The 25,515-nt window shown below is 34.4% G+C and overlaps 1 protein-coding gene across 1 annotated transcript in view; it reads left to right on the top strand.

Annotated features, from left to right (window-relative positions):
• Window positions 1-24,234, top strand: part of LOC134385705 (transmembrane protease serine 11C-like) — a 63,310-nt gene extending 39,076 nt beyond the window's left edge. Inside the window, exons 6-10 of the mRNA XM_063107437.1 lie at window positions 14,446-14,484; window positions 17,726-17,897; window positions 18,993-19,252; window positions 20,299-20,441; window positions 24,073-24,234. Coding sequence (XP_062963507.1) covers window positions 14,446-14,484; window positions 17,726-17,897; window positions 18,993-19,252; window positions 20,299-20,441; window positions 24,073-24,234 — 776 coding nt within the window. The remainder of the gene's footprint in view (window positions 1-14,445; window positions 14,485-17,725; window positions 17,898-18,992; window positions 19,253-20,298; window positions 20,442-24,072) is intronic.
• The last annotated feature ends 1,281 nt before the right edge of the window (window positions 24,235-25,515 follow it).

Genomic DNA, 25,515 nt, shown 5'->3' with positions numbered 1-25,515 from the left:
ATAAGCCCATTTAAAAAGACTTTTCAAGCCTCAGGGATGAAGAAAATCAAGAATAAAAATTATTGCTCTTGTAGAAATAAAAACAGTTAATCAAGTTAAGTATCCATTAACATTTTAGCATTTAATAATTATAACTACCCCAGGAAAAGGGTTTTATATAATTCTTGGTTATAATGCTAAACCAAACCAGGACTTAATTTGCTTATCCGTTTATTGAATAAATACTGAATGAACACTAACTATGGCCCAGGAAATTGGGATAAAATTCTACTGTATTAATTATTTTTTGTTTATTCTTTTCTTTTCCTATGCATGTAACAAGTGATACTGGAATTAGTATATAAAAAGAGTTTTGTTTTATGATTTTTAAAAAATTTGCCATGGATGATTAAGAGTAAAAATCAAAATTTCTCAGAATTTCCATTTAGCATTTATATTCTCTATAACTGCCATGCATTGCTAAATAATTTATTCCAGATCAGTAGCAAAACCAGGAATAGTGAAAATGGGTTGACAATTTCTGGACCAGAGCAAATGAAATGAAAATTCATTAGTCATTGCACTGTGGACATTTAAAAGACTTCAAAGGTGGAAAATACCTTTGAGATCTCGAGTGTCGTTGCCTTATTTACAGATAAAGAACATCAAGATTTAATGAAGTAAAATGATTCATCCTAAGTAATAAAACAAATAAATAATGGTCAGACCAAGACTGGAACCATGTGTTTTGATTCTAAGTGTGTTGTGCATTTTCTACACTATGTTTATGAATCAGTTTAGAACTGATGGCTGCACTAAAAATCTGTTTAAGCTGCCAATTTAAAATTTATTTTGAAAAAAAAAGATTTGTCTTCTTTTTCCAAACCTGTATTCGGTCATTCCAAATTTAAATCTTTTAAATCCTGTCCCCAATTTTACTATTAGTGAAGAAAGGATGTAAAGCCATATTTGACATAAAGAATTGCTGAAATGGAATAAAATTAAATAAATTTAATGAACAATTATGAACTACTTATACAATGGCCTTGCTAGGCACTATGGGTAATTCAAAGAGAAAGAGAATATTTTCCCTCCTCAAAAAGTTTACTTGCACTTATGTTTACACTGAGAGTTAGTGAATATGGAATGAGAGGCACAATTACTATCATTATTTGGTAAATGTATTTTAAGCTTTCCAGTATAAACTGTGTAATGTGGATTGCCATCATTAGTTGGTAAAATGAAACAGTGACTGAAAGTTGCTAAATGAGAACATTTTTGTCATGACTTTTGGCCAACAATCACAGTCAAGGTAAAGTTCCTTTGACACAGTTCTAATAGAAGCCCAATTTTTTCCTTCTCACCACTTTTCTTAGGGGTTTTCTGTTCCTATTCATTTATTTATTTTAGTTAACAGATAAAAATTTTGTATATCTTTTTTTTCAATGTCTGCAGTGCTTTTTATTTTATTTTATTTTATTTTATTTTGTCGATATACATTGTGGCTGATTATTGTTGGCCCTCACCAAAACCTTCCTCCCTCCTCCCTCCCCCCCTCCCCCCCACCAATGTCCCCCCTGTTTGCTTGTCGTATCAACTTCAAGTAATTGTGGTTGTTATATCTTCTTCCCCCCCGTCTTTTTTGTGTGTGTGTGTGTGTGTGTGTGTGTGTGTGTGTGTGAATTTATATATTAATTTTTAGCTCCCACCAATAAGTGAGAACATGTGGTATTTCTCTTTCTGTGCCTGACTTGTTTCACTTAATATAATTCTCTCAAGGTCCATCCATGTTGATGCAAATGGCAGTATTTCATTCGTTTTTATAGCTGAGTAGTATTCCATTGTGTAGATGTACCACATTTTCTGTATCCACTCATCTGATGATGGACATTTGGGCTGGTTCCAGCTCTTGGCTATTGTAAAGAGTGCTAAGTAGGCATTTCTCTAAGGAAGATATACAAATGGCCAACAGACATATGGAAAAATGCTCAACATCACTCAGCATCCAGGAAATGCAAAATTGTGTATATTGATCATGTACAACATGATGTTTTGAAATATATACATTATGTGGAATGGCTAAATTGAGCTAATAACACATGCATTACCTCAGATACTCATCATTTTTTGTGGTGAAAACATTTAAAATCTACTCTTTTAGCAGTTTTCAAGAATACAATACATTGTTATTAACTATAGTCACCTTGTTGCATAATAGATCTCTTGGACTTATTCCTCCCATCTAACTGAAATTTTGTATAGTTTGACAAACATCCTCCCAATCCTATCCCCAGCACCCAGTAACCACCACTCTACTCTCTACTTCTTTGAGTCAACATTTTTAGATTGCACATATACATGAGATCATGCAGTATTTGTCTCTCTGTGCCTGGCTTATTTCACTTAACATAATGTCCTCCAGGTTCATCAACATCATTGCAAATGACAGGATTTCCATTTTTTTTTTTTTTAAGGCTGAGTAGTATTCCATTGTGTGTATATACCATTTTTCCTTATCCATTCATTCGCTGATGAACATTTAGGTGCCTCCATATCTTGGCTACTGTAAATAATGTTGCAATGAACATGGGAGTGCATATATCTTTTTGACATACTGATTTCATTTCCCCTGTATATATACCCAGCAGTAAGATTACTGGATTATATTGTAGATCTATTTCCAATTTTTTAAAGAACCTCCATACTGTTTTCCAAAATAGCTGTTCTAATTTGCATTCCCACCAACAGTGTCCAAGAATTTTCTTTTCTCCACATCTTCTCCAACACCAATTTCTTTCAACTTTTTGACAAAAGCCATTCTAACAGGTATGATGTGATACCTCATTGAGGTTTTTAATTTGTATTCCTCTGATGATTCATGATGTTGAGCATCTTTTCATATAACTGTTGGCCATTTGTATGTCTTCTTTTGAGAAATGTCTATTCAGATCCTTTGTTCATTTTTTAATTGGATTATTTCTTTTCTTACTATTAGGTTGTTTCAGTTCCTTACATACTTTGGACATTTACTTTTCATCAGGTTTATGGTTTACAAATATTTTCTCCCATTCTTTAGGTTGTCTCTTCACTCTGTTGATTATTTCCTGTACTATGCAGAAGCTTTTTAGCTTGATGTAATCTTGTCTATTTTCATTTTTGTTGCCCATGCTTTTGGGGTCATATTCCAAAAATCCTTGCCCAGAGCAATATCATGGAGCTTTTCCCCTATGTTTACTTGTAATAGTTTTACAGTTTCAGGTCTTACATTTAAGTCTTTAATCAATTTTGAGTTATTTTTTTATAAGGTGTAAATTTCAGTTTTAATTATGCATTTACTGACTATTTCTTTCATCAGAACTTAATCTCCATGAGAGCAGGGACCATGTCCATTTTTGCTCACCATTTATTTTCAGAGTCTAGCAGGGGGCCTGGCATATAGCAGTTAATAGTTGTTGGATGAATTAATAAATTTCATAATACCAAAGCTGCAACTGACAACATGAGTGGAAAGAGAAAATATTTATAACCTTTCTTAGCTTAGGTTCCACAAGAGAATTAGGCCCTAAAGAAAATGGTATGAGTGCCTGTGTTTTCAGTTATTCCAAAGATGATATATAGTTAGGACCATTCCAGAATGCATAGATGTACATTCACTTCATAAAATGGTTGCCCTATGGCTTTAAAGCTTAATTCTCTTACAGAACCTCAACTTAGTAGGGGTGATAGCAAGTGTGGCACATGTGTGCTACTAGTAGACATTGCTACCTCCAGTTTTAGGATGTAAAGAGTGCTTCAATTATTAAGATCTATGAATATAATACTTAAATTTATCTTCCACTCACTCCTCAATCCCATGAAAAATGATAATGTCACTACCTTCCAAGGAACTAACAAAATTAATATTTCTAGAGAGTAGTCTTCAGGGAGAGACCAATGCTTTCTCTATCAATTCTAAACTCACTGGACCAGAAGACTTTTTAATGGACTAGTTAGCATAAAACCTAGAAAAACCATCGATCACATAGTTTTCTACTGCCCATGAAAGAATTCTTTGCTGAAAAATCTCTCATAAGGCAAATTCCTTAACCTAATTACATTGATTTCAATGGGAATAGGATTTTTTCCAGATTTATTGAGGTATAATTGGCAAATAAAATTGTGTATTTTTACTTTGTACAATGTGATGTTCTGATATATGTATACATTGTGAAATGATTACCACAATAAAGCTAATAAACATATCACAATGGGAAATGTTTTATGCCTTTCTAAACCCCCAAATTTATATTCATCTATGCTTAAACAATATCATATTTCATTAAAAAAGAGATGATTACATAAATAGTTAAATTAGTAACAAAATGTTTTATTAACTATTTTATGACTGTTTATATGATCTCATTAAGCTATTTTATAGCTTTACAATCAAAACAGAACATACATATTATATCTAATGTTCATATAATTCAAACTTTAATGAAGAAAAGAAGGGAAAGAAAAGAATAGGTAAAGCAATGTGAGTGATATCTCACTTATCAAACAGGTTGAACTCACACCATTATGCACTTGGCGATCATTGCCATAAACTATCAAACCAACAGCTGAGAAGGGAATATAACACTAGACTAGATGCACCAACTACAAATCTGCAAAAACGACAACATGTTGGATCTCTCCCAGAAGATCTAGAATGAAAAATCTAAATCAGTCCTTGTAAAGGCAAAGAAATGCCCTATACGCTAAAGTGAGGGTTTTAAACACCTTATGAAGTTGAATGGTTATAACTTTAATAGGCATATTTAAGGCTATGACTGTCTAGTTTTAAAAAATAATGATCATTTCCCACACAAAAATGTCTTGTATATAATGGTACACTCAACCTAATGAATTGCATAGGTATAAAAATTTTTATTTTAAATACTTGCCCTAAATCATAATTGGTTAAAGTAAAACTTCAAATTACATAGAAGTAATAGAAAGAATAATAACAAAGATCTTCATACACAAGGATGATGGTCCTGACCAACCATCAAGAGTTTTACAAGAAGAATGAAGCTTGGCCTAGCACTTGTTTGTAAGTAGCTGGCCAATGCTAAGGTGTGGATTACATTAATAGAATTCATCTATTTCATAAGGCTTGATCCTGAAACAACGCATGGCTTCATTTGTATCAGGCTTTAAACAACTGAACTAACCAATCATTTTTTGATAAATCCTAGAGGACATTTTTTTTAAGTATATATTTTTTCCCAGAGTGTGCTTTCTTATCGAAGAATAAGTCTTCAGCTCTATAAACTTATTTTATCAGCAAAGTGTTTTTAAAAATATTCTGAGTAGTATGATCTTGACTATTCACAATTCCCTGGAAATAAGTCTTTCTAAATAGGCAAATTTTCTGAATAGTTTATATTTTATCTTTTTAATAAAGCATAAAAGTCCTTCTTAAAACTATGTTTTTACAAAAGTATTGCCCAAACTTACTACCAACATCACGATGCACATCCATTAATATACAGTGGATATTGTGCTCTCCAGGCATTTTGAGAAATGTAGGGTTATTGGTGCCTTTACCAAATGGCCCCAATATTTGGCTTTTTGAGCTCTCACGTTTGTTTGATTTATTTTATTTCCTTTTCATCCCTCAGTGTCAACCAGAGTTCTTGCTGTCACTTCTATTTTCTCTTTGTTCCTATGGTCTTTCTTCTGCTTTCTTCCAATTCCTTTTAAATATTTTGCAGGAGTTTATATATAAAAGTAGAAAAGCAAATAGCCTTTAAATGAGAGTTTGTTTTGCCTTTGCATTTAATTGTATAAGCTTTAGTGCATTGATTCTTTTTACTTTATCTTTTGACTTCTCAGTCACTCTTGTTTCCTGATGTGGAGCACTGTACCTGTTGGTATTTCAAAATGTCTTTCAATAAAGCCAGAAATTTACTTAAAACGATATTTAAGTATTTTTCAAATTTAGCCTTGAGCTTAGAGTTTAAAATATTTATTATTAAATCATACAACCATCTGTTAGACACTGCCCAGATATTTTAAGAAAGTTTAAATACTAATAAGATACTACATTAAAGGAGGCCACTACTGATAGGGCACATGAGATACACTTCCACAAAAATATCCATGAACTAAAAATGGCCTACCAAACTAATTATTCTTATTTTCTAATCTGTCAGAGGAAAATATTTTTATTTTTATTTTTATTTTCATTATAATTTTGTAATAATTATTTTTGATAGTCAGGCACTAATTTTAAATGATTAATAATAAAACACTCCATCTAGTAGGCCGATTCAGCTAATTGCCTGAACTACTTGGTAAGTCCAACGGGAGTGACTCAGTTCTAGACAGAGAAGTTCTCTGAGACTCCAAAGTACACAAGTTATTAGCATAGAAGACTCCAACAGACTTTATTTAGTGGAATTCTAAATTCATCTTGCCAATTTATATTCAATATACCTGGGATGAGTCCTGAACTTTGGACATGTGCTCTCTGCATCACATTCTTTCTTTAACCTCCTCAAATGAATTTCCAATATTCTTCTCCATTTTAGACAGTTTTGTACAACTACTTCCATTTTAGTTAATTTGTAGTTTTGCATTCTATCCTCTTCTAAAACTGGAGTTCTTTGCAGAAACTGGTCCTTTTGGCTGGGGTCCCAGTTGTCCTCCCCAATGTAGATAGGCATTATCCAATCCACTGAGGGCCTGAATAGAACAAAAAGACAAAAGAAGGTTGAATTCTCTGTCTGCCTGATTGTTTGCGCTAGGATATTGGTCTTCTCCTGCCCCTGAACTGGGACTAACACCATCAGTACTACGATTCTCAGGTCTTTGGACTCAAACTGGAACTACACCACTGCCTTTCCTGGGTCTCCAGCTAGCCTCCATAATCCCATGAGCCAATTCCTCATTGTACACATGAAGGTGCTTCAATAAGAGGATCTACAGATGGCAAACAAGTATGTGAACAGATGTTAAATAGCATTAGCAATTAGAGAAATGCAACTTAAGTTTAACTACAATGAGATATTGCTACACACTTTTTCAAATGACTAAAATAAAAAATAATGACTACGTCAAATGCTGGGAAGGATGTGAAGAAATAGAACCATTTATGTAATGTTTGTGCGAATGTAAAATGGTACAGTCACTCTGGAGAAGTTTGGCAGCTTCTTAAAACACTAAACATACAAGTACCATACAACTCAGCAATCGCATTCCTGGGCATCATCCCAGAGAAATAAAGACTTGTTTCACACAAAAACTTATACACTAATGTTTATTGTAGCATTGTACCTACTAGCCAAGAACTGAAAACAAGACAGATGTCCTTCAACAGGTATATGCTTAAACAAACTCTGGTATATCATACCATGGAATACTACTCAGCAATAAAAAGAAATAAATTATCGATACATGTAACAACTTCAGTGAATCTCCAGAGAATTATGCTGACTGAAAGAAGCCAATTCAAAAAGTTACGTACTGTATGATTCCACTTATATGAATATATGACACTCTGTAAATGACAAAATTATAGAAAGGGAGAACAGATTAGTGGTTGCCAGGGATTAAAGAGGGGTAGGGATGGGAGTAAACAGGCGTGGCTACAAAAGGGCAGCAGGATGGGTCCTTGTGGTGATGGAAATATTCTGTATTTTGACTGTATCAATGTCAATATCCTGTTTATGATATTGTAGTGTAGTTTTGAAGCTGTTACCTTTACAACACCTTTGCAAGACAGTCCTTTTGGGGGAAATTAGGTAAAGACTACATAAATGTTACTTATTACAACTGCATGTAAATCTACAATTATCTCATAATAAAATGTTGAATTTTTTTAATTACATTATAAAAATATATACATACACACATTTCCTGAGATGAGATCTTAAAAGTCATGATGTGTTTTGCTCCTTATCTCTCATGTTCCTAGATCTCTGAGTTACTACCATAGCATATTATTTAAAGTTATTCTTTTATTTTTTTAAAAAATCGTTTTCTCATTTTACATGTTTATGGGGTATAGTTTGTTGTTTCAATACATGCATATATTGTGTAATGATCTAATCAGAATAGTTAGTATATCTATCACCTAAACACTTATCATTTCTTTGTGGTTATAACATTTATAACATTTAAGGTCCTCTTTTTCTCTGGCTATCATGAAATACACAATATAATATTATTAGCTATTTTCACCCTAGGGCACCAGAACTTATTCTTCCTATCTAACCGTGACTCTGTAACTTTGTACTAGTCTACCAACCTTTCCCCAACCCTGTCTCCCCCGTCCCATTCCCTGCCTCTGGTAACCACTATTCTTTTCTCTATTTCTCTTCTTTTTTCCTCTCTTTTAAATTTATTTTTATTAATTGACCCATGATAATTGTACATATTTTGGAGTACAATATGATATTTGGACATTCATACTGTGTGCAATGATTATAGCAGGGTGCTTAGTATATCTGTCACCTCAAACATTGGTCAGTTCTTTGTGTTAGGAACATTCAACATCATCTTGACTAGATATTCAAAAATACACAAAACTGTTGTTAACTGTGGTCTAAAGTTATTCTTTCAAATACAAAAATGAGTCATAGTGTGAGAGGTTTTTTTTTTGGTTTTAGGGGTTTTTTTAATTAAATTATTTTCTTTATTATTAGCATGTTCATTCTTACAAATTGTGATGTTTCTTTATGCCCTTTACCTGACCTATCACTTCCCAAACTCCCTCCCTCCCTCCATCTCTAGCATTCTTAGGTTTGTTCTCTCCTTCTGAAAGTTCAACACATTGTTGGGATCTTTTCTTTCCTTCTTTCCTTTATTCCTTCCTTCCTCCCTCCTTCCCATCCCCCTCCCACTCCCCTCCCTTCCTTCCTAGCAGCCAGTTATGAGTGAGAACATGTGGTATTTCTATTTCTTTGTCTGGCTAATTTCACTTAACATAATTTTCTCCAGACTCATCCATGTTGTTACAAATGGCAGAATTTCATTCTTTTTTATGGTTGAGTAGTATTCCATTGTGTATATATACCACATTTTCTGTATCCAGTCATCACCTGATGGACACTTAGTTTGGTTCCATATTTTGGCTATTGTAAATAGAGTTGCAATGAACATGGGAGTTCAGGTATCCCTCTGATGTGATGATTTCCTTTCCTTTGGAAATATACCCAGTAGTGGGATTGCTGGATCGTACGGTAGCTCTATCTATAGTTGTTTGAGAAACCTCCATACTGTTTTCTATAACAGCTGTACTAATTTACAGTTCCACCAACAGTTAGAAGAGTTCCCCTTTCCCTGCATCCTTGCCTGCATTTGATATTCTTGGTCTTTTTAATAATGCCAGTCTAACTGGGGTGAGACGATATCTCAATGTGGTTTTGATTTTCATGTCTCTAATGACTAGTGATACTGAGCATTTTTTCATCTACCTGTTGGCCCTTTATATGTCTTCCTTTGAAAAATATCTATTCATCTCCTTTGTCCATTTTTTAATTGGATTATTTGGTTTTTTACTGTATAGTTTGAGTTTTTTGTATATTCTGGATATTAATCCCTTGTTGGGTGAATAGTTTGCAAATAGTGTGAGTTTTTAAAAATGTCTTTGGGAAGTTTGGAAATGTTTTTAAGACTCCAAAAAATTAGCAATATAGAGTTACTCTACAAAAATATAATATTTTATCTTCCATTCCAGCAACCTGCAATCCTTTGACATTCTTAAAAACTTTATATAAGATTATAAAGATACTAACAAGGCAAAACCACTATCAGGCAAAATCACTTTGATTCTTCTTCTATATTACTGATGAATTACATATGACTATTTCTTTCCTGCTTCTCTTGAGGCAATACACAGTAAGAAGCTGAAAGTATCATAATACCAAATGCCAATTTTAACATTTTTTACTCTCAAAGTGATTTCTGTTTCTGATAAGCTATGTGTCTGTGAGCTTTTATTAAATCTTATAAAGTGGCCAAAAAAAAAAAAAAAACCAACAAAAAACCAATAAGGGACAGAAAAAAGCATTCAAAATATGAATAGCTCCTTTTTAAAGATAAATATATTTACGAAGTGTGTCAGTTTCAGTCCAGGTTGAAATTTAAAGTCAAAAATTTCAGAAATTTTTTCCAAACCAGTTTTTCATTCTTTATACCTCTACATGCCTTCATGTAGAATTTCTGAAGAAACTCAGACTATTTCTACATGGTCTGAATAAGAAAAGAATAGTTATAGTTTGTGTTTAAGGACAGCTTAATTGTGCAACTTCAAAAACCATGTAATTGTCACAGATTTATTTATAAGTATTGCAGAATATAAGTCTATAAATTCTGTTATGGTTGTAATTGGATATATTAACCACTACCTGAATATTTTAATTATTCTATATTTTTCCAAACATATAGTTCCCAGAATTAAATTTCTTTTTAACTGTAGTAAAGATACATTTGTTTAGTGTAAAAACAAGGAACTTAAAGTAAATTCCATGGAAAAAGTTAAATTCACTCAGAATAAACAAGTGAATATTACCAGGTAGTGGTGATTTTACATCAGAAACTACTATGAGCAAATTGGCAAGGGAATATAAAGTTAAAGAATTATGTAAGAAGAGGAAAATAAGAGGAAAAGCTTCTTGGAGAAGCTTCCTCTTAAGATGGTTCTAAAGAAAGCATTGGGCGTGAACTGAAATGAATCCGCACAGTGTTCTCTGCTGGATGAGACACCAGAACTGTTCCAACAATGGGCAGACCTTCACAAGGTGTCTAGGCACCTGGGAGAACCAAGCTCGAAACTTTCCAAACTGAAGTACTAGTCCTAAATATTAACTTCCTGTTCAATGTGTGTCCTTAAAAGTGCCCCGTAGAAATACAGGGATGGCATATCAAAAGCATAAGATATATGTTATTATGTACATTATTCAGTACATAATGTACATAAACTACTTCTAAACATACTTCTCAGTTCCTTTCTTGTCCTCTCTTCATTACAATAAGCTTTTGTACTGCTTCCAAGGCTTAAAATCAACAGTGGTCTGAGTCAAAGGAGAAGCATATATAATATCTAAATAAAAATAGATATTCCTGATCTTCCACATTTCTTAACATCTGCATAAAGGTTAAAAACATCTCCTTTAAAAGCTACCACCTATCGCCAAAAATAAAAATAGAAACTCCCACCTGTGTATACAACTCGTTATTAATTTAATGTAATTCATGTGTAAAGATTTAATTAACTATATTTAATACAATCTTAAACAGTATATCTTCAGAGTCAAAATGGTAAACATTGAAGGTACATACTGTGAAAAACTTATATACATAACTCTGGGGGATGACAATATGTAATTTGAGAGATAATTTTTAGTCTAATTAGGATCATAAAGAAAAGCATTTGTTGAGGCTGAATACACAGCCAAGTGACTAATCAAAACCTGCACTGAGTAAAGAATTCAAATTTTGTTCAACTGCAATCAGGTCTATGGTTCTGTTCCCTTGCTTTTTAATGCAGATATTAAAGCTCCAGAGTGGCTTTTTTTTTTTTTTTTTTTTTTTTTGGTGAAAGTATTATAAATGAACTTCCATGGTGGAGGATGATGATTTCTGTGCCAAAAAAAAATTTATAGTAGTTAGCTTGCTCAATAAATCTATGTACATTTGTGGTTTTAGAGTTCTCAGAAATCTACCACATGAACATTTTCAAATATCCCGTAAAGCACATTCCATAAGAGAATGCAGCTGAGTTCCTCTATATTGCTAATGTTAAAACCATAGGGAAACTATCTAAAAAGCAGGATTAATCAGCTAATATAGTATTTGGACTCAAGTAATACATTGACCTAAGTAGAGTTAAAGCCCGTGGTCTATGTAAAATGTACATTATAAATGAATCTACAACTGCTGCCAAGTTTTCTTATACTTTAGTATCATACAGTTTAGTTTTCATTGTCATTATCTGTTTCATATTTCTTCTTTTAAGGAAAAAATATTCACTGGAAATAGGACTTTTGAGTCCTCCTCCTTCTTACCAGTGCATCCACAGTTAAATTTCTTACCTCCTAATGCTGGCAAATATGAACAATGCTTGTGGACCTGCTGCATTCCTGATTCAAAAAGCCCTTTTAGTGAGCATCTAAGCATTTTTTCTAATCTAGTGTTCAACAATCAGTGAATTTTGCCTATTTCCCCCCAGTGAAATAAATTTCTTGACTCTCTTCCAAAAGAATATTTGTCATCAGCTGTTCCAGTTCCTCTTGTCATCCACTTACACTGAGTTTCTTTTCTTCATACATCCAATTTTCTATGCATACTTCTGTCATAGCACTTATCACATTGATTTTAAATGATCTACTTAATTGTCCATCTCTTCCACCAGACTCCAAGTTCATTGAGGGCAGGGCCCAATGTCTATTCTTTGATTCCTGGCCCACAGGAGAAGGCCAATGCACACTCGATGAGCTGTTTTTTAAAACTGCTTTGTCTTATTCTTCTTTGATGCAATCTCCTCCTTGGCAGGGATAGTGCCATTGTTTTTTGTCACTTCCTTTATAGGGTACTCTGTAAACAAAGTCTCTTAGGTTACACTGTTGACTCCTTGATTCAGAGGTAAATCTACAGGAGTTCCAGCCTTTGAGTGTAAGCCAAGGGACTTAAAAAGAAGGAAACACAAACAGCCACAGCAGTGATTCAGTCCAAATGGGGATGGCTTAAGTCACTTCCCCATTCATCGTATCCAGTTTTTCACCTACTCAAGTGATAGTTATTCTATTAAGCTCTGGTATAATACAACTATTAAAAGTAAATTACAAGTCAAAAACATTTCTTCCTTTAGCATGTTGTACATCAATAAGGAAAACCTCAAAGAAAGAACATAATAGAGTTCCTCAATAATTAGTTCTTAAGCAATAGTAATTAATATTTTTCCAGTTCAGGTAAAAGTTTAATTATTCCCAAATATCTTAAGATGATCTGATATATTTTACCAAGCACACAAAACTCACAACTCAACTCTGGAAGGCAGCTGTGAAGAATTAGATGAGAATATGCCAGCTTTCTGTTTAAGTAGGTGTGGTTCATATCAACTCATAGTCCATCTGACTACTGAATTGCTCTTACCTTTTTGTTCAGACAGGTTGATTTTCTGGTAAAGGATTCTTTTGTCTCCTTGATCTGTTGTGCAACCTAATGTAAGAGTTTGTAGCTGTAATTGGCAGGTAGAACTGGATACTCCTTCCGGGATTTATTAGAAATCTAAGAGCATAATAAAAATGAACCTACACTGACATTTATAGTATTTAATTCATACAGCAGCTAGTGATTCCTTTTTGAACTTCTACTCTTTAAGTAGAAATGGTTGGTGAATTTACTGTTCTCTGCATCTGAAATTTGGAACTTAACTCATTTATTCACCCTCTCCTCATACATTCCCCACATGAATTGAACAGGTTTGCAATTCTGTAGCGATACAGGGTCCACAACAAAATTATCTGGAGTAAAGAATTTTACTCATTAATATTCCCAGAAGTGATTTTTCTATCCATGAATGAGTAGACAATGTTAAATTCTGCCTCACTAATGAATTAAATTGCTTTTGACCCAAAATAAATGGAAAAAGGGATTGCATACTTAACTGGATATAATATTCCAAATGATTAAAATTTAACATGCAAAGAATACTAATTTTAAAAGAATTCAAATATAGTAAAATACACTCAACACACACAAAAATACTCTAAAATAACAATGTATATACTCTCTCCCTAGTTATTAGCATTATTTATTAAGGTGTATAATTATTTGAGTGCTTAGCCTGGCTCCCCAAAAAGCAGAGCCTGAGACAAAGGCTTGCAGGCCATAGCTGATTAGAGAAAGAGTGAGTTGGCCATCACTAGGGGCAACTCTGACTCCATCCCATGGGAACTAATGAATTGTATTTCAGAACTGTATTCACCTACGACTAAAGGGTAAGTTTTGTCCATCAGCTTCCATCTAACATCAGTCAGTGGCTCTACCACTGTACCTGTAAAGTTACCCCTGAGCAAAACTGATCCAAATCTACGTGGTCACCACAGCTGTGGCTGGAATAAGAGGTGAGTCAAGAAGGTTTAAAGTGGTACATAAAAGGTGTCAAATGCATTCCATTTTCTGGTAATCTGGATTCACGATACGGTGAAGGGCCATGATTTTTCATATCTTTTAGTACTTTTCAGGACCCAGACCTCTTTTTCAGATAATTTATAATGAGGAGCTTGAGAGTCTTTTTATAAACAGAAGAATTAATACAAGCATTTTATTACTATGTTCATTTATGAATGCAGAAATTATATAGTCTAGATTGAATAAGATGATTATGCCAAACAGAATAATGTGTTCCCCAAAAGAAAACAATTAATACTAATATTAAAATAAAATGTGCTCATAAATGTAAATATTTCCATTTTCTTTTCTCTTGACTTTCAGATATTGAAATGCCGACTGCAGAAAATCTTCTCAATACCTGTAAGTTCAACAAGAGTTAATTTCTTGTGAAAATTAATTCCTTGGATTTCAAAAAAGACCTCCACTTGAGAGTCAATGTCATATCCATAAAGGTGTAACAGGAAACCTGCTTTTAGAAACATGTAAGATGATCACTGTAGTTGGCCTTAAATTGACTGATATAATGGATTTAAAATAAGGAACATATTAACACATGCCATATGGCAGAGGGGATCTAAAAACAAGCAGTGATAATTAAGATCTGAGAATCTATAATTAGCTACACATGAGTTTTGAGTCCCATATCTACCACTTACTAACTGGATGAATTTACACAGATTCTTTAACTTCTCAACCTCTCCATTCCAAATTGTTGTGAAGATAAAATAAGGTAGCACAAGAAAGGTACTTACAAGAGTATACAGCCCATAATAAGCATTCAGTAAATGTCAGCTATTTGTGTTTTTCTATTTTGCCTTTGAGCATTCCTGACCTAGGAACTCACTGTGGAATTCTGATCCTAGAAGCCAACTTTAGTGTGCAGAGAAGTAAGTTGGCTTGCACGTGAGCAGCTTCTTCCTTGCTAGTCAAGGCATTCTGCTTCCATTCTCCTACTACCAGCCCTGGGAAATATCCCCAGCATTGCTAGAACTGGAACAGTCTGTCAGGAGAAGCACTGGTTTTTTTTGTTTGTTTGTTTTTGGCAACTAAAACTGACTGGGACAGCTGGATTAGAAGAATCACCCTCCAGAGCCAGGTGACACTGACCCTGACTGCTCTTACTATCCTTCAGTCACAACATAGTTATTTCTGAGAAACCTGGACAAACCTGTATTAGGTTATTTTTCTTTCTCATAGATTTTGACTGAACAATCCTCAAGCAACTTAATATGAAATTTTAAAGTCAATTATTCCAATGAAAAACTTTAGTAACGATATGATCAAAATCCACAATGGAGAATTTGTCAGGTTTGTAGAACAGAGATAGTCAAGACAGAAGTAAAAGCAGTGGTGAGAAAGAGATCAGCCAATTTTCCTACCCCTAAGCTGGGACACTAAACAACAATCCATATCAGCATTCAGAATTTGACTTGGCCAATCCAGGATTTTGATCATGCTTTAAATTAAAAAATGGGAGTGGTAGACAAAAAGAATCAAACGGGGTTAGAGGAAAAAATAGAGCTTTGGTATGTGACATAATGTGTATAAAAATGCAATAGTAGTTGATGGAGTAGAAGTTTAAAGTGTAGGGAGGAAAGAAGAGCTCAGTAGCTTTGCTGATGCTTCTGAAAGCACAAGCCAGCAATCTTCATTATAATCCTTAAATCTTTGAAATTTATCACATGATCTCTTCTGACATAGCAAAGCTACAAGGTGCCATGTAAGATTTCAGCAGAGTTAATACAGGGTAATACTGCTGAGGTGGAGGCCAAAAGCTCAACAAGCACAGTGATCATGAGTAAACGAGAGTTTAGAATGGAAGTTGGTGTATGATATAAATTAGGTTAGAATTCTGAGTAAGAGCAGAAACAGGGAAGTAGAGTCGCCTAAAGGAGAATCTCCTAGGCCACAGAGAAGCATCTTTGTTTTTATATTTCTCCGAAGGAATTTGAGTAAAAGCCAACTTCCTTTAGGAGTTGTCCAAACAGAAGGGAGGATAGGGAGGAACCATTATACCTCTGGATTTTGTGTTATTTATTTTATCCTCCACAGTATCCACAATAGGGAGTAGAAAGAAAGAAGAAAAGAAAAGGTAGTTACAGTTAATGAATCAGTCTGGGAGCTCTCTCATTCAGAAATAGCAACCACAAAAGACTCTAGTTCAGCAAAGTGACTTTAATAAAGAGGATGCCTTAACAACCTGAGGTTTGCATTGCAATAAGGAAATAACCTAGAATTAGAAGCAATATACAAACGTAAGAACTTAGAGGACGAGTGCAGACCTTTAAAATTGTCTACATGACTCTCCCCTGTGCTTGTAATGCCTTTTCACCTTCAGGGAAGAGTATCTCAAAGTACATCTAGTCACATATACTTATCATTTCTCTGAAGCTATTGACCATTTAAACTTTCCAACACTAAAATATTCTCATTCTTGGGACAAGTACCTTTCTCTAATCCATGGTTTCTCAACCTTAATACTATTGACATTTGGGGCCAGATAATTCTTTGTTTCAGGGGCTGTCCTGTGTATTTCAGGATATGTAGCAGTATCCCTGGCTCTAATCTAATCCCCCCATTGCTCTAATCTATGCCTCCTGCATTGATTATGGAAAGTTTTTCCACTCTCCAAATGCTTTGGAACATGGCCTTTACAGAAAGGGGCTTTGCAATCAGGTATTATTTTTTATTTCAAGATGTCTTATGAATTATACTACATAGACTTCATTTCCACAAACATTTATGGAGCTCCTTTTATGTGATAAGTTCTCTGTGATAGGCTCTGGAGATACATTTTTTTTTTTAAATGTCATGGTTCCTGTCCTCTAGAAATACTTACTAATGAAATGACAATCTCTAGTGAAAGATACTATAAACTGTTAAGGAACAAGCTTAGTCCTTTAGTTGGAGTGAAGTTAAGATGGCCAAGGAAATCAAAAAAGAAGGAGAATCAGACAGACAGAGAGAATAATAGTGAAGTTGTACTATTACTGCAGATTTGCTTTAAAGATTAAAGAATCTAGCAGTTTCTCTGGGTCTAAATAGAAACTAAAACACAGTTCTGATTCAGAGAAGCATGTAACTTTGGAATCCAGTTGGCTGTTTTCATGGGTTATTCCTTTTATCCAGATAATTTGTATTGTGACTTGAATGGGAACACATTTCTTTCTACTCTGACTCATTTATATCTCATTCACGTTCATGTCCATTTACACTGTCTTATCAATGTTTTTATAGCACTCATCTCTCTAAAACTGCTAGTTAAAATTAAAAAGCACATATTCCTCTCTGCAAGTTGGTAACTTATACTATTATTGTCTTCTAAATTCAAACATTTAATTCCACCTGTCATTTATATTAGGTCATAGTAAAGCCATACAGACACATAGAGTGTATGTGAGAGATAGAGGAGAAAGATGTCAATCTATTTTGAATGAATTATCGGGATATCTCATGTCAGCAAATCCATCCTAACTTCTTCCAGACCATGAGTTTTTCCTCAGTTAACAGTTAATAGGGACATGTATTACAGGGAGTTTGTTTGCTATAGCAATGCACATGCACAAGCAATATCAATGCTAACAAACTTTATTTTGAGCAGGTTGTGGACGTCGCACAGTAACTCCCTCTGGCAACAAAGTAGCTGGGGGCCTGAATGCCGAGGAAGGGGAATGGCCCTGGCAAGCTAGCCTTCAACAAAACAGTGTCCACCGATGTGGAGCCACTCTGATTAGTAACAGCTGGCTTGTCACTGCTGCTCACTGTTTCACAATGTAAGCTCTGGACCACATGATGGCCTCGAAAACAAAAGTCTGATAATATCTTTCAACAATATGGCTGTACAACTATGCCTCCAACTGTCTAATATTGTGAGGCGTAGCCTCAGAATTCCTCAATGAATTGTCAGAAAATAACAGATATAGTCAGGCTAGAGAAGGGTGTGTCGAGAGTGGCACAGATAACGTTTTGGCGATAATTAATTCTTTGTTATGGAAAACTATCCTGTGCATTGTAGGATATTCAGCAGCGTCCCTGGCCTCTACTCACCATTAGCATCCCTCAGTATTGATAACCAAAGTGTCTCTAGACATTGCCAAATGTGACAACCACTGAGCTAGAGTTATTTCCTTCAGTTTTATAAAGAAACTATAAATCTTTAAAGATTCAATAAAGATTTTATAAAGAAATAATGATTTCTTTAAATAATATATTACTGCACCAAAAGTCTGCCTATTTTTACCTTAAAAACTTTTATGCTTTTGTTTAATGGTTCCTTTTATTAACTTCCATTAGTTTTATGTAGCACCTATCGGTGTTTTTTTAAACAAAAATTTCTCCTTGATTGGCTCTTTTCAAAATCATGCTTGCTCATTATGTTGATTTGGTAAGAGTTTGAAAATGTTCCCGTAGCACAATTTCCAGTAATTAAGGTACAAATTCATGATTAACAAAGAATAAAAGTCAGAAATATCTCCTTACAGTTTTTAATGGTCAAAAACAAGGATTTAGACTATTTTCTTAATTACCATAAGTTTACTCTGTCCCATATCATATCCTTGCCAATTTTTTATTTAATCTTATTATCTTATGTTGTCATATTTATTTTTCTAAATCTCCTGAGTCTTTTCTATGCAAAATAAGAAAGAAAATGTAGTTTTCATGGATTATCTTTTAAAACCCAGTTTATTGAATTATTTAAAACCTGTTCGTGTTGTCATTATTTTTACTCTTACATACAGCTTTATTTTTGTATGCCTATAAATACTATGGGATCTTTAAACATACCTAATTGTTTAAAGAAGTGTAAGAGATTAATTTCTATAACTCCAATATACAAAACTTTTAATAAATAAATCTATTTTCTTTAGGGCCACTGATCCCAAAGAATGGAATGTTAGTTTTGGGCTTCTTTTAAGTGATCCACAGTCACAGCGAAGTATCAAGGATATTATAATTCACGAAAAATACCATTACCCTGCACATGATAATGACATTGCTGTTGTGCATCTGTCATCACCAGTATTATACACAGGCAACATCCGAAGAGCGTGTCTTCCAGAAGCTACTTATACATTCCCACCTAATTCAGAAGTGGTGGTCACTGGATGGGGAACATTAAAGTCTAATGGTGAGTTCCTAACTTCCCTCCATTACATGGATTGAGTTTTAGGAGTTAAAAAGAAAAATACTCAGCATTACAACTAAACCGGAGAAATATTTTCTCTGGACCATTAAAAAGGATAATGTGCAATGGATTAAAAATTACCCTCAACAACATTCATACAGAGATTAGTTTCATAGAGATGTTTACCAGAATTCCCCTTAAAATGCCATTTTTAAAGAAATGTACTATTTGAATAATTATTTTCCTCCATTTTATTCATTAATTCATTCAATAAACATGAATTTTGATTACCACCTTTGTTCCAGGTACTATTCTAGGTGGTTTAGATACATTAATGAATCAAGTAGGCAAATATTCCTGCCTATATTCTTAGGGAAAAAAATCTCTCATTCTTAGCAAAGGAAAATACACAATAATCACAAAATACAAGAATAAGTAAATTATATAGTATGTTTTATGCAGATAAGTACCATAGGAAAAAATAGGGACTAAAGGGGACTAAGCATTTTTGATGAGGTGAGATGAGTAGCCCTCAGTGACAAGATACTTGAGCAAAGACCATTTAAATATATGCATCCCCATGACCCTAAAAATGTAAAGATTTAGTGGCTATTTATGTTCATAAATGTATTTCAAAAGCAGAAAAATAACCTCAACTTAATTTCAAGATTCAGAATTACAGTAACAAGCTTAGCTGAAAATCTAAAAATGATCATTAAATACATGTTTCTGGAATATGAGTTTTTATATTGCTTTCTAAGGCAAATATGTAATAAATATAAAATTCCAAAACAATTCAAAAGGAAAAAATCCCACCAGATATGGAGACACTAAGTATTTCCAAGGGTGAACACTTTTAGCAAGAGCTTGGTGTGTTCATAAACATTACTTGCTTCTTTGTTACCAAGAAAGGAGACAAACGCTTAATTAAAACATATGTGTTACACTTATTTGGAAATTATACATAGTATCAAAGTTAGAAACTAATAATTCAAGCCAGAGAGATTAATATTGGCTTTAGCAATAATTATATAAATTTCTTCCTTTAGGAAAAAGTCCTAATATACTCCAAAAGGGGTCAGTGAAGATTATAGATGATAAGACCTGTAACAGTGGAGATGTATACGGCGGAGTCATCACACCTGGAATGCTGTGTGCCGGGTTCCTAGAGGGACGTGTGGATGCCTGCCAGGTAAATATGCCTATTTCGTGTTCAAGATTTTTTTCTTGTAGTTTTAAATTCCCACTTAACCAGTTCAATGTTCTCAAGGGATTAACTATTTTTAAACGCTTAAGCATGTTTTATAGCCAAAGTATGTAATTAAATACTTATATTTAATTATAATTTTAAAATTATATTGATATCTAATAGGTTTCATTAAAGTACTAAAGTGCTAAATCACCCTTACTGTTTTCAGATGCTGTGAGTGGGAGTGGGGAAAAGAATTGATTTAGAATAAGCAGTGAAGAGATGAAATGGATTATTAGTGCCTTTAGTTTGATTTGCCTTTCACGTAGAAACACTCAGCTGGGTCTAATACCAAATCTAATGAACATGAAGCTTTTATAACCTGGCTTCAACATCCTAAATATTTCATTTGTATAACAACCTTTATACAGCATCCTTCATGCCAGGCAGTTTTAAGCTCTTTACAAACATTAATTTATTCTAGCCATGACAATTCTCTGCAGCATGTTTGTACTATGGTAAACCCTATTTCTCAGATGAGGAGACTGAAACAAAGAGATCGAGTAGCTTGTCTAAACTCACATGACTATTAAGTGGGAAAACTGAGATTTAAATGCAGGAAATTGGGCTCTGGTGCCTACATTCTGAACTTTATACTAGGCTGCCTTTCCCAATGATTAATGTGCTTCTAATGCCCCTGTTGCTGTTTATAAGCAATAGTCTTAGAGATAATAAAAGTACTACTGTGGTTACCTAGGCAAGCAGAATTGGTGATAAGTCCAGGAAGACCCTTATTTTATTCATTTTTTTTAAATATAATTATTTATTGACTTCTAACTATGTTCAGACCCCATACTAGATGCAGGGAAGTTAAAATGAATAGAGCTTATTTCTGCGTTCTAGGAGCTAGAAGACATGCAAACAAATATTTGCAATATATAATTATCATCTTTAATTGTAGATTTCTGTCTTTTTAACTGTCCCACTTAATCTATTCATCAATGTCATGAAGAACTTAAATACCTATTTCTCTTCATTTTCTTTCAGTCCACCATCTCCAGCCTTATGACTCTCTCCTAACCTTATGCAGGCTAGGACCCACATTTTATTATTTCAAACACTCTATTGATGGCAACCTCAATGACTTCATCTTCTCCTTCGCCCATACCCATTGTATTAGTCTGTTTTTGTGTTGCTATAACAGAATATCTGGGACTGGGTAATTTATAAAGAACAGAGGTTTATTTGGTTCACGATTCTGGAACAGCTGCATCTGGTGTGGGCATCAGGCTGCTTCTACTCATGGCCAAAAGCGGCAGCCAGAGGAGGATACAAGCAGATCACATGGTGGGAGGAAGCAAGAGAGAGAGGAGGTGCCAGGGCCTTTTAAACAACCAGCTCTTGCAGGAACTAAGAGCAAGAACTCACTCATTACTACCCCCACCTAGGGAGAGCAGTAATCAATTCATGAGGGATCCGCCCCTGTGACTCAGACTGTCACACTGGAGATCAGATTTCCATGAGTTCTGGGAGGACAGTACATCCAAAGTCCATTACCCATCCTAATAATCTTCAACCAGCAGCAATCTATCAGTTTTATTTGCTCTTATATGTGAGCTACTGAACACAGCTAGAGGAAATCTTGCTTTCTTATAAAGTCATATAATCACAGATGGGTCCTTACCACACTGCACAGTTCTTTAAGGAATCTTCTATAGAGCTATGTCAAACCTTCATTATATTCTATACCTACCTATCCCTCTGTGCCCTTATCTTTTTTAGGATATGACTCCTACAACTAACTATAAAAGATGAAAGAAATCATATGAGAACTCCTTTAATCTCCTTTCTCCAAATTTATATTTGCACTCCTCCTCACCCTCTAGTCTCAGGATAAACAAGTTTCTTCTACTATTCAAAGTTAATCTCTTGCCTGTGTTCATCACCCAACCTCCTTCAATCTATGCAAGTATTTGAATGTTCCATTAATGTGAGATTTCTTCTGTATTTTCCAAACTGTCCCCCTGTATTGGACCCTTCTGCACATTCTGTAAACATTATCAAATCTCTCCCTTTAAGCCCACTGTTAGGAACTCACACAACTTAATACCAACTTTTTTAAAAGCCAGTAACTGATTTAAAAATGGGCAAATAATCCGAATAAACATTTTTCTGAAGAAGACATGCAAATGGCCAACAGGTATAAGAAAAAGTACTCAACACCACTAATGAACAGAGCAGTGCAAATTAAAACCACAATGAGCTATCACCTCACACCTGTTAGGATGGCTATTATCAAAAAGACAAAAGATAAGCATTGACAAGGGTGCGGAGAAAAGAGAATCTTTGTACACTGTTGTTGGGAATGAAAATTGATACAGCCATTATGGAAAACAGTATGGAAGTTCCTCAAAAAATTCAAAATAGAACTACCATATGATCCAGCAATCCCACTTCTATTTATATCCAAAGGAAATAAAATCAGTGTCTTGAAGGTAATACACTAGGTTCAGAGTGAGGGAACTGGATTTTTTTAAATTGTGAAATGATGAAAGTTTGGAATGGCTGCCCTGAAAAAATGAGAAAGCAAGCTGCTAGAGACACATGAATATTACCAAGCAGTATTGGTTTGAGGATGTAAATATGTAACAATGGATGGTCTGGCCCAGCTACGGTGGGTAGGAAGGTAAAGAGCTGAGGATGCTGTTGTGAGAGTAGTGGGATGGGTGAATTATGGAATATAGCCTGCATAAAGAGAGATAGGAAGGAGGAAATGAGCTAATAACTAATAGAGAAGAAAGGAGCCAAAGAATCAGCATTCTTAGTGAGGTTAAAGAGCAGATACAGAGTGAAAAGTGGAACAAGTGGAAGAAAAACACTTGTGAGATAGGTACATGCACTCATAATGCTGAATAATTATGTTTCAGAGGTGGAACAGTTCCAGGTGATGACAGAGTGACATGAAAAGGTTGAATAAAAATGTGATGATGAGAGTCAAGGAAGCCAAGAGATTGTAGGCTAGGGTGTTAGATGTATCATCACATGGTTGTTGAAATTATCTAGGATAATGGGAAGGATTAGAGCAAAGCAAATCCAGATGCCAAGGTGTTCCATCGTTCTGGGAAAATGGTCTAAACATCAGTAGATGAAAACTATGTGAAGTGTAAAGGAGGTATAGACAAATTACACAATTCAGGAAATTAGAGCAATGTTTACACAAAATGGAAGAACAATATAGTTCAGTGTTGGTGGTGGGTAAATATAAACCTTTCTTTTTTCCCAAAATCTGCCTGGAAATACGGGAGTTTGGGAGATCATCAGAGAGTTTCTCAGCATACCAATGACTGCATAAGCATTAGTACCTTCAGTAGCTCCTTTGAGTAATAATTGAGTTAAAGTTTTTCATACATGTTATCCATTATTGCATTGTTAAATCCACAGACATATACTGATATCTTTCATTTAACAAATGATCATAGAACAAAAAAAAATTATAGACTAGAATCACTTTAGTGTTAAAATATCTAGGTTTTTTTTCCTTCTTTTGTCCTTCCCTGTCTTTACTACAAAAGAGAAAAATATGCAGTATTCACCTTTAAATTACAATAATTGTATGTATCCTTTTTCTCTTTAGGGTGACTCTGGTGGACCACTGGTTAGTGCAGATTCTAATGGCATCTGGTTTCTTGCTGGTATTGTAAGCTGGGGAGATGAATGTGCTCTTCCAAACAAGCCTGGTGTCTACACTCGAGTGACATACTATCGAGACTGGATCATGTCCAAAACCGGTCTCTAGTGCAGAAGTCCTCTGTAGATTAAAGCTCAAAGGTTGTATGCTCATTGAATATACGTGTAGTTCCCAACCCATATTTAACTTAGATATTATCTCTTCTTATGCACATTTAATGTGGCAAATTTAAATATATGCAATTTTAGAACTATAAAAACTTTTTGTGTTTTAGACTTTGACAAGGGTTTAGTGAGACTAATGGACCAGGACATACAGTTTTCTCTTTTATCCCTTTCCAGATTAAAGGTAATTATACGAGTAAATATGGATTACAGTTTATTAAGGAATTATTCTCTGCCTATTAGCACATCCAGATACTTGGGAAATCATGGATTAAACTCCCTTCTGAATGTATAAATAATCACCCACTAGGAAGTACATGTATTCCACAGGATCAACATATTGGTAGATTGTAGTCTAGTGAGTTTCAGCAATACTGCATATAAAAATTTCCCAGCAAAATCTACCTACCTGTTTCCATCTATCCTCGTGCCAATGCTAATCCCTTCTCTACTTATGGTTTTCACACTTTGAGGGACACAAAAAAACATGATAGTCCCATGGGGTGCATTGAATAGATCAAGATGCTTGTTGACTTATCCCCATTCTCTTTCAAGTGTGAAAGTGAGGCCAGAAGATGGTTCTCACATATACACACACTTAATTGTAAAATTCTCCTCAGACACATGGGCTATATCTCCAAATAAAATTCCTCAATAATATAAATTACAAACCAGAATAAATAATATGGAAATTTGCTTTCACTTCATTCTCCCTTTTCCCATACAGAAACATCCTAGCTGAGGGCACAGATGTCCATGAATACACTATCATGCCAATCAGCAGGTCAGTTGGCACTTACCTAAAATATTATCTCATCCGGTGCTTTCCCAGGAAGTTGTCCACCAGTGTCTCTATAGGGGTTCACCCTTCTCTTTTTCATCACTGACAATCCCACAGCTACCACTAATAGCCTTCATTATAAGTTTTTTTAAATAAAACCCCCAAAACTTGCATTAATGAGCTAACATTTATTAAGTCCTTACTATATGCCAGGCACACTTTACATGCATTATTACATCGAACCCTCCTAATACCCTGTGAGGATGATCCCCTTGTTATCTAAATTTTAAAGATAAGCAAACTGAGGTACAGAGAAATCAAGTAACTCACCGAAAATCAGAGAGTTTAAAATTGACTGAACTGGGATTCAAAATCAGACAATTGGATGCCAGGAGTCACACTTTTAACAACTCTGCTATGTTATGTGGTATGGTTATAACTAAT

This window comes from Cynocephalus volans, chromosome 9 (assembly GCF_027409185.1).
Source record: "Cynocephalus volans isolate mCynVol1 chromosome 9, mCynVol1.pri, whole genome shotgun sequence".
In the NCBI taxonomy this organism is placed as follows: domain Eukaryota; kingdom Metazoa; phylum Chordata; class Mammalia; order Dermoptera; family Cynocephalidae; genus Cynocephalus; species Cynocephalus volans.
This window is presented reverse-complemented; position numbering and strand designations above follow the sequence as displayed.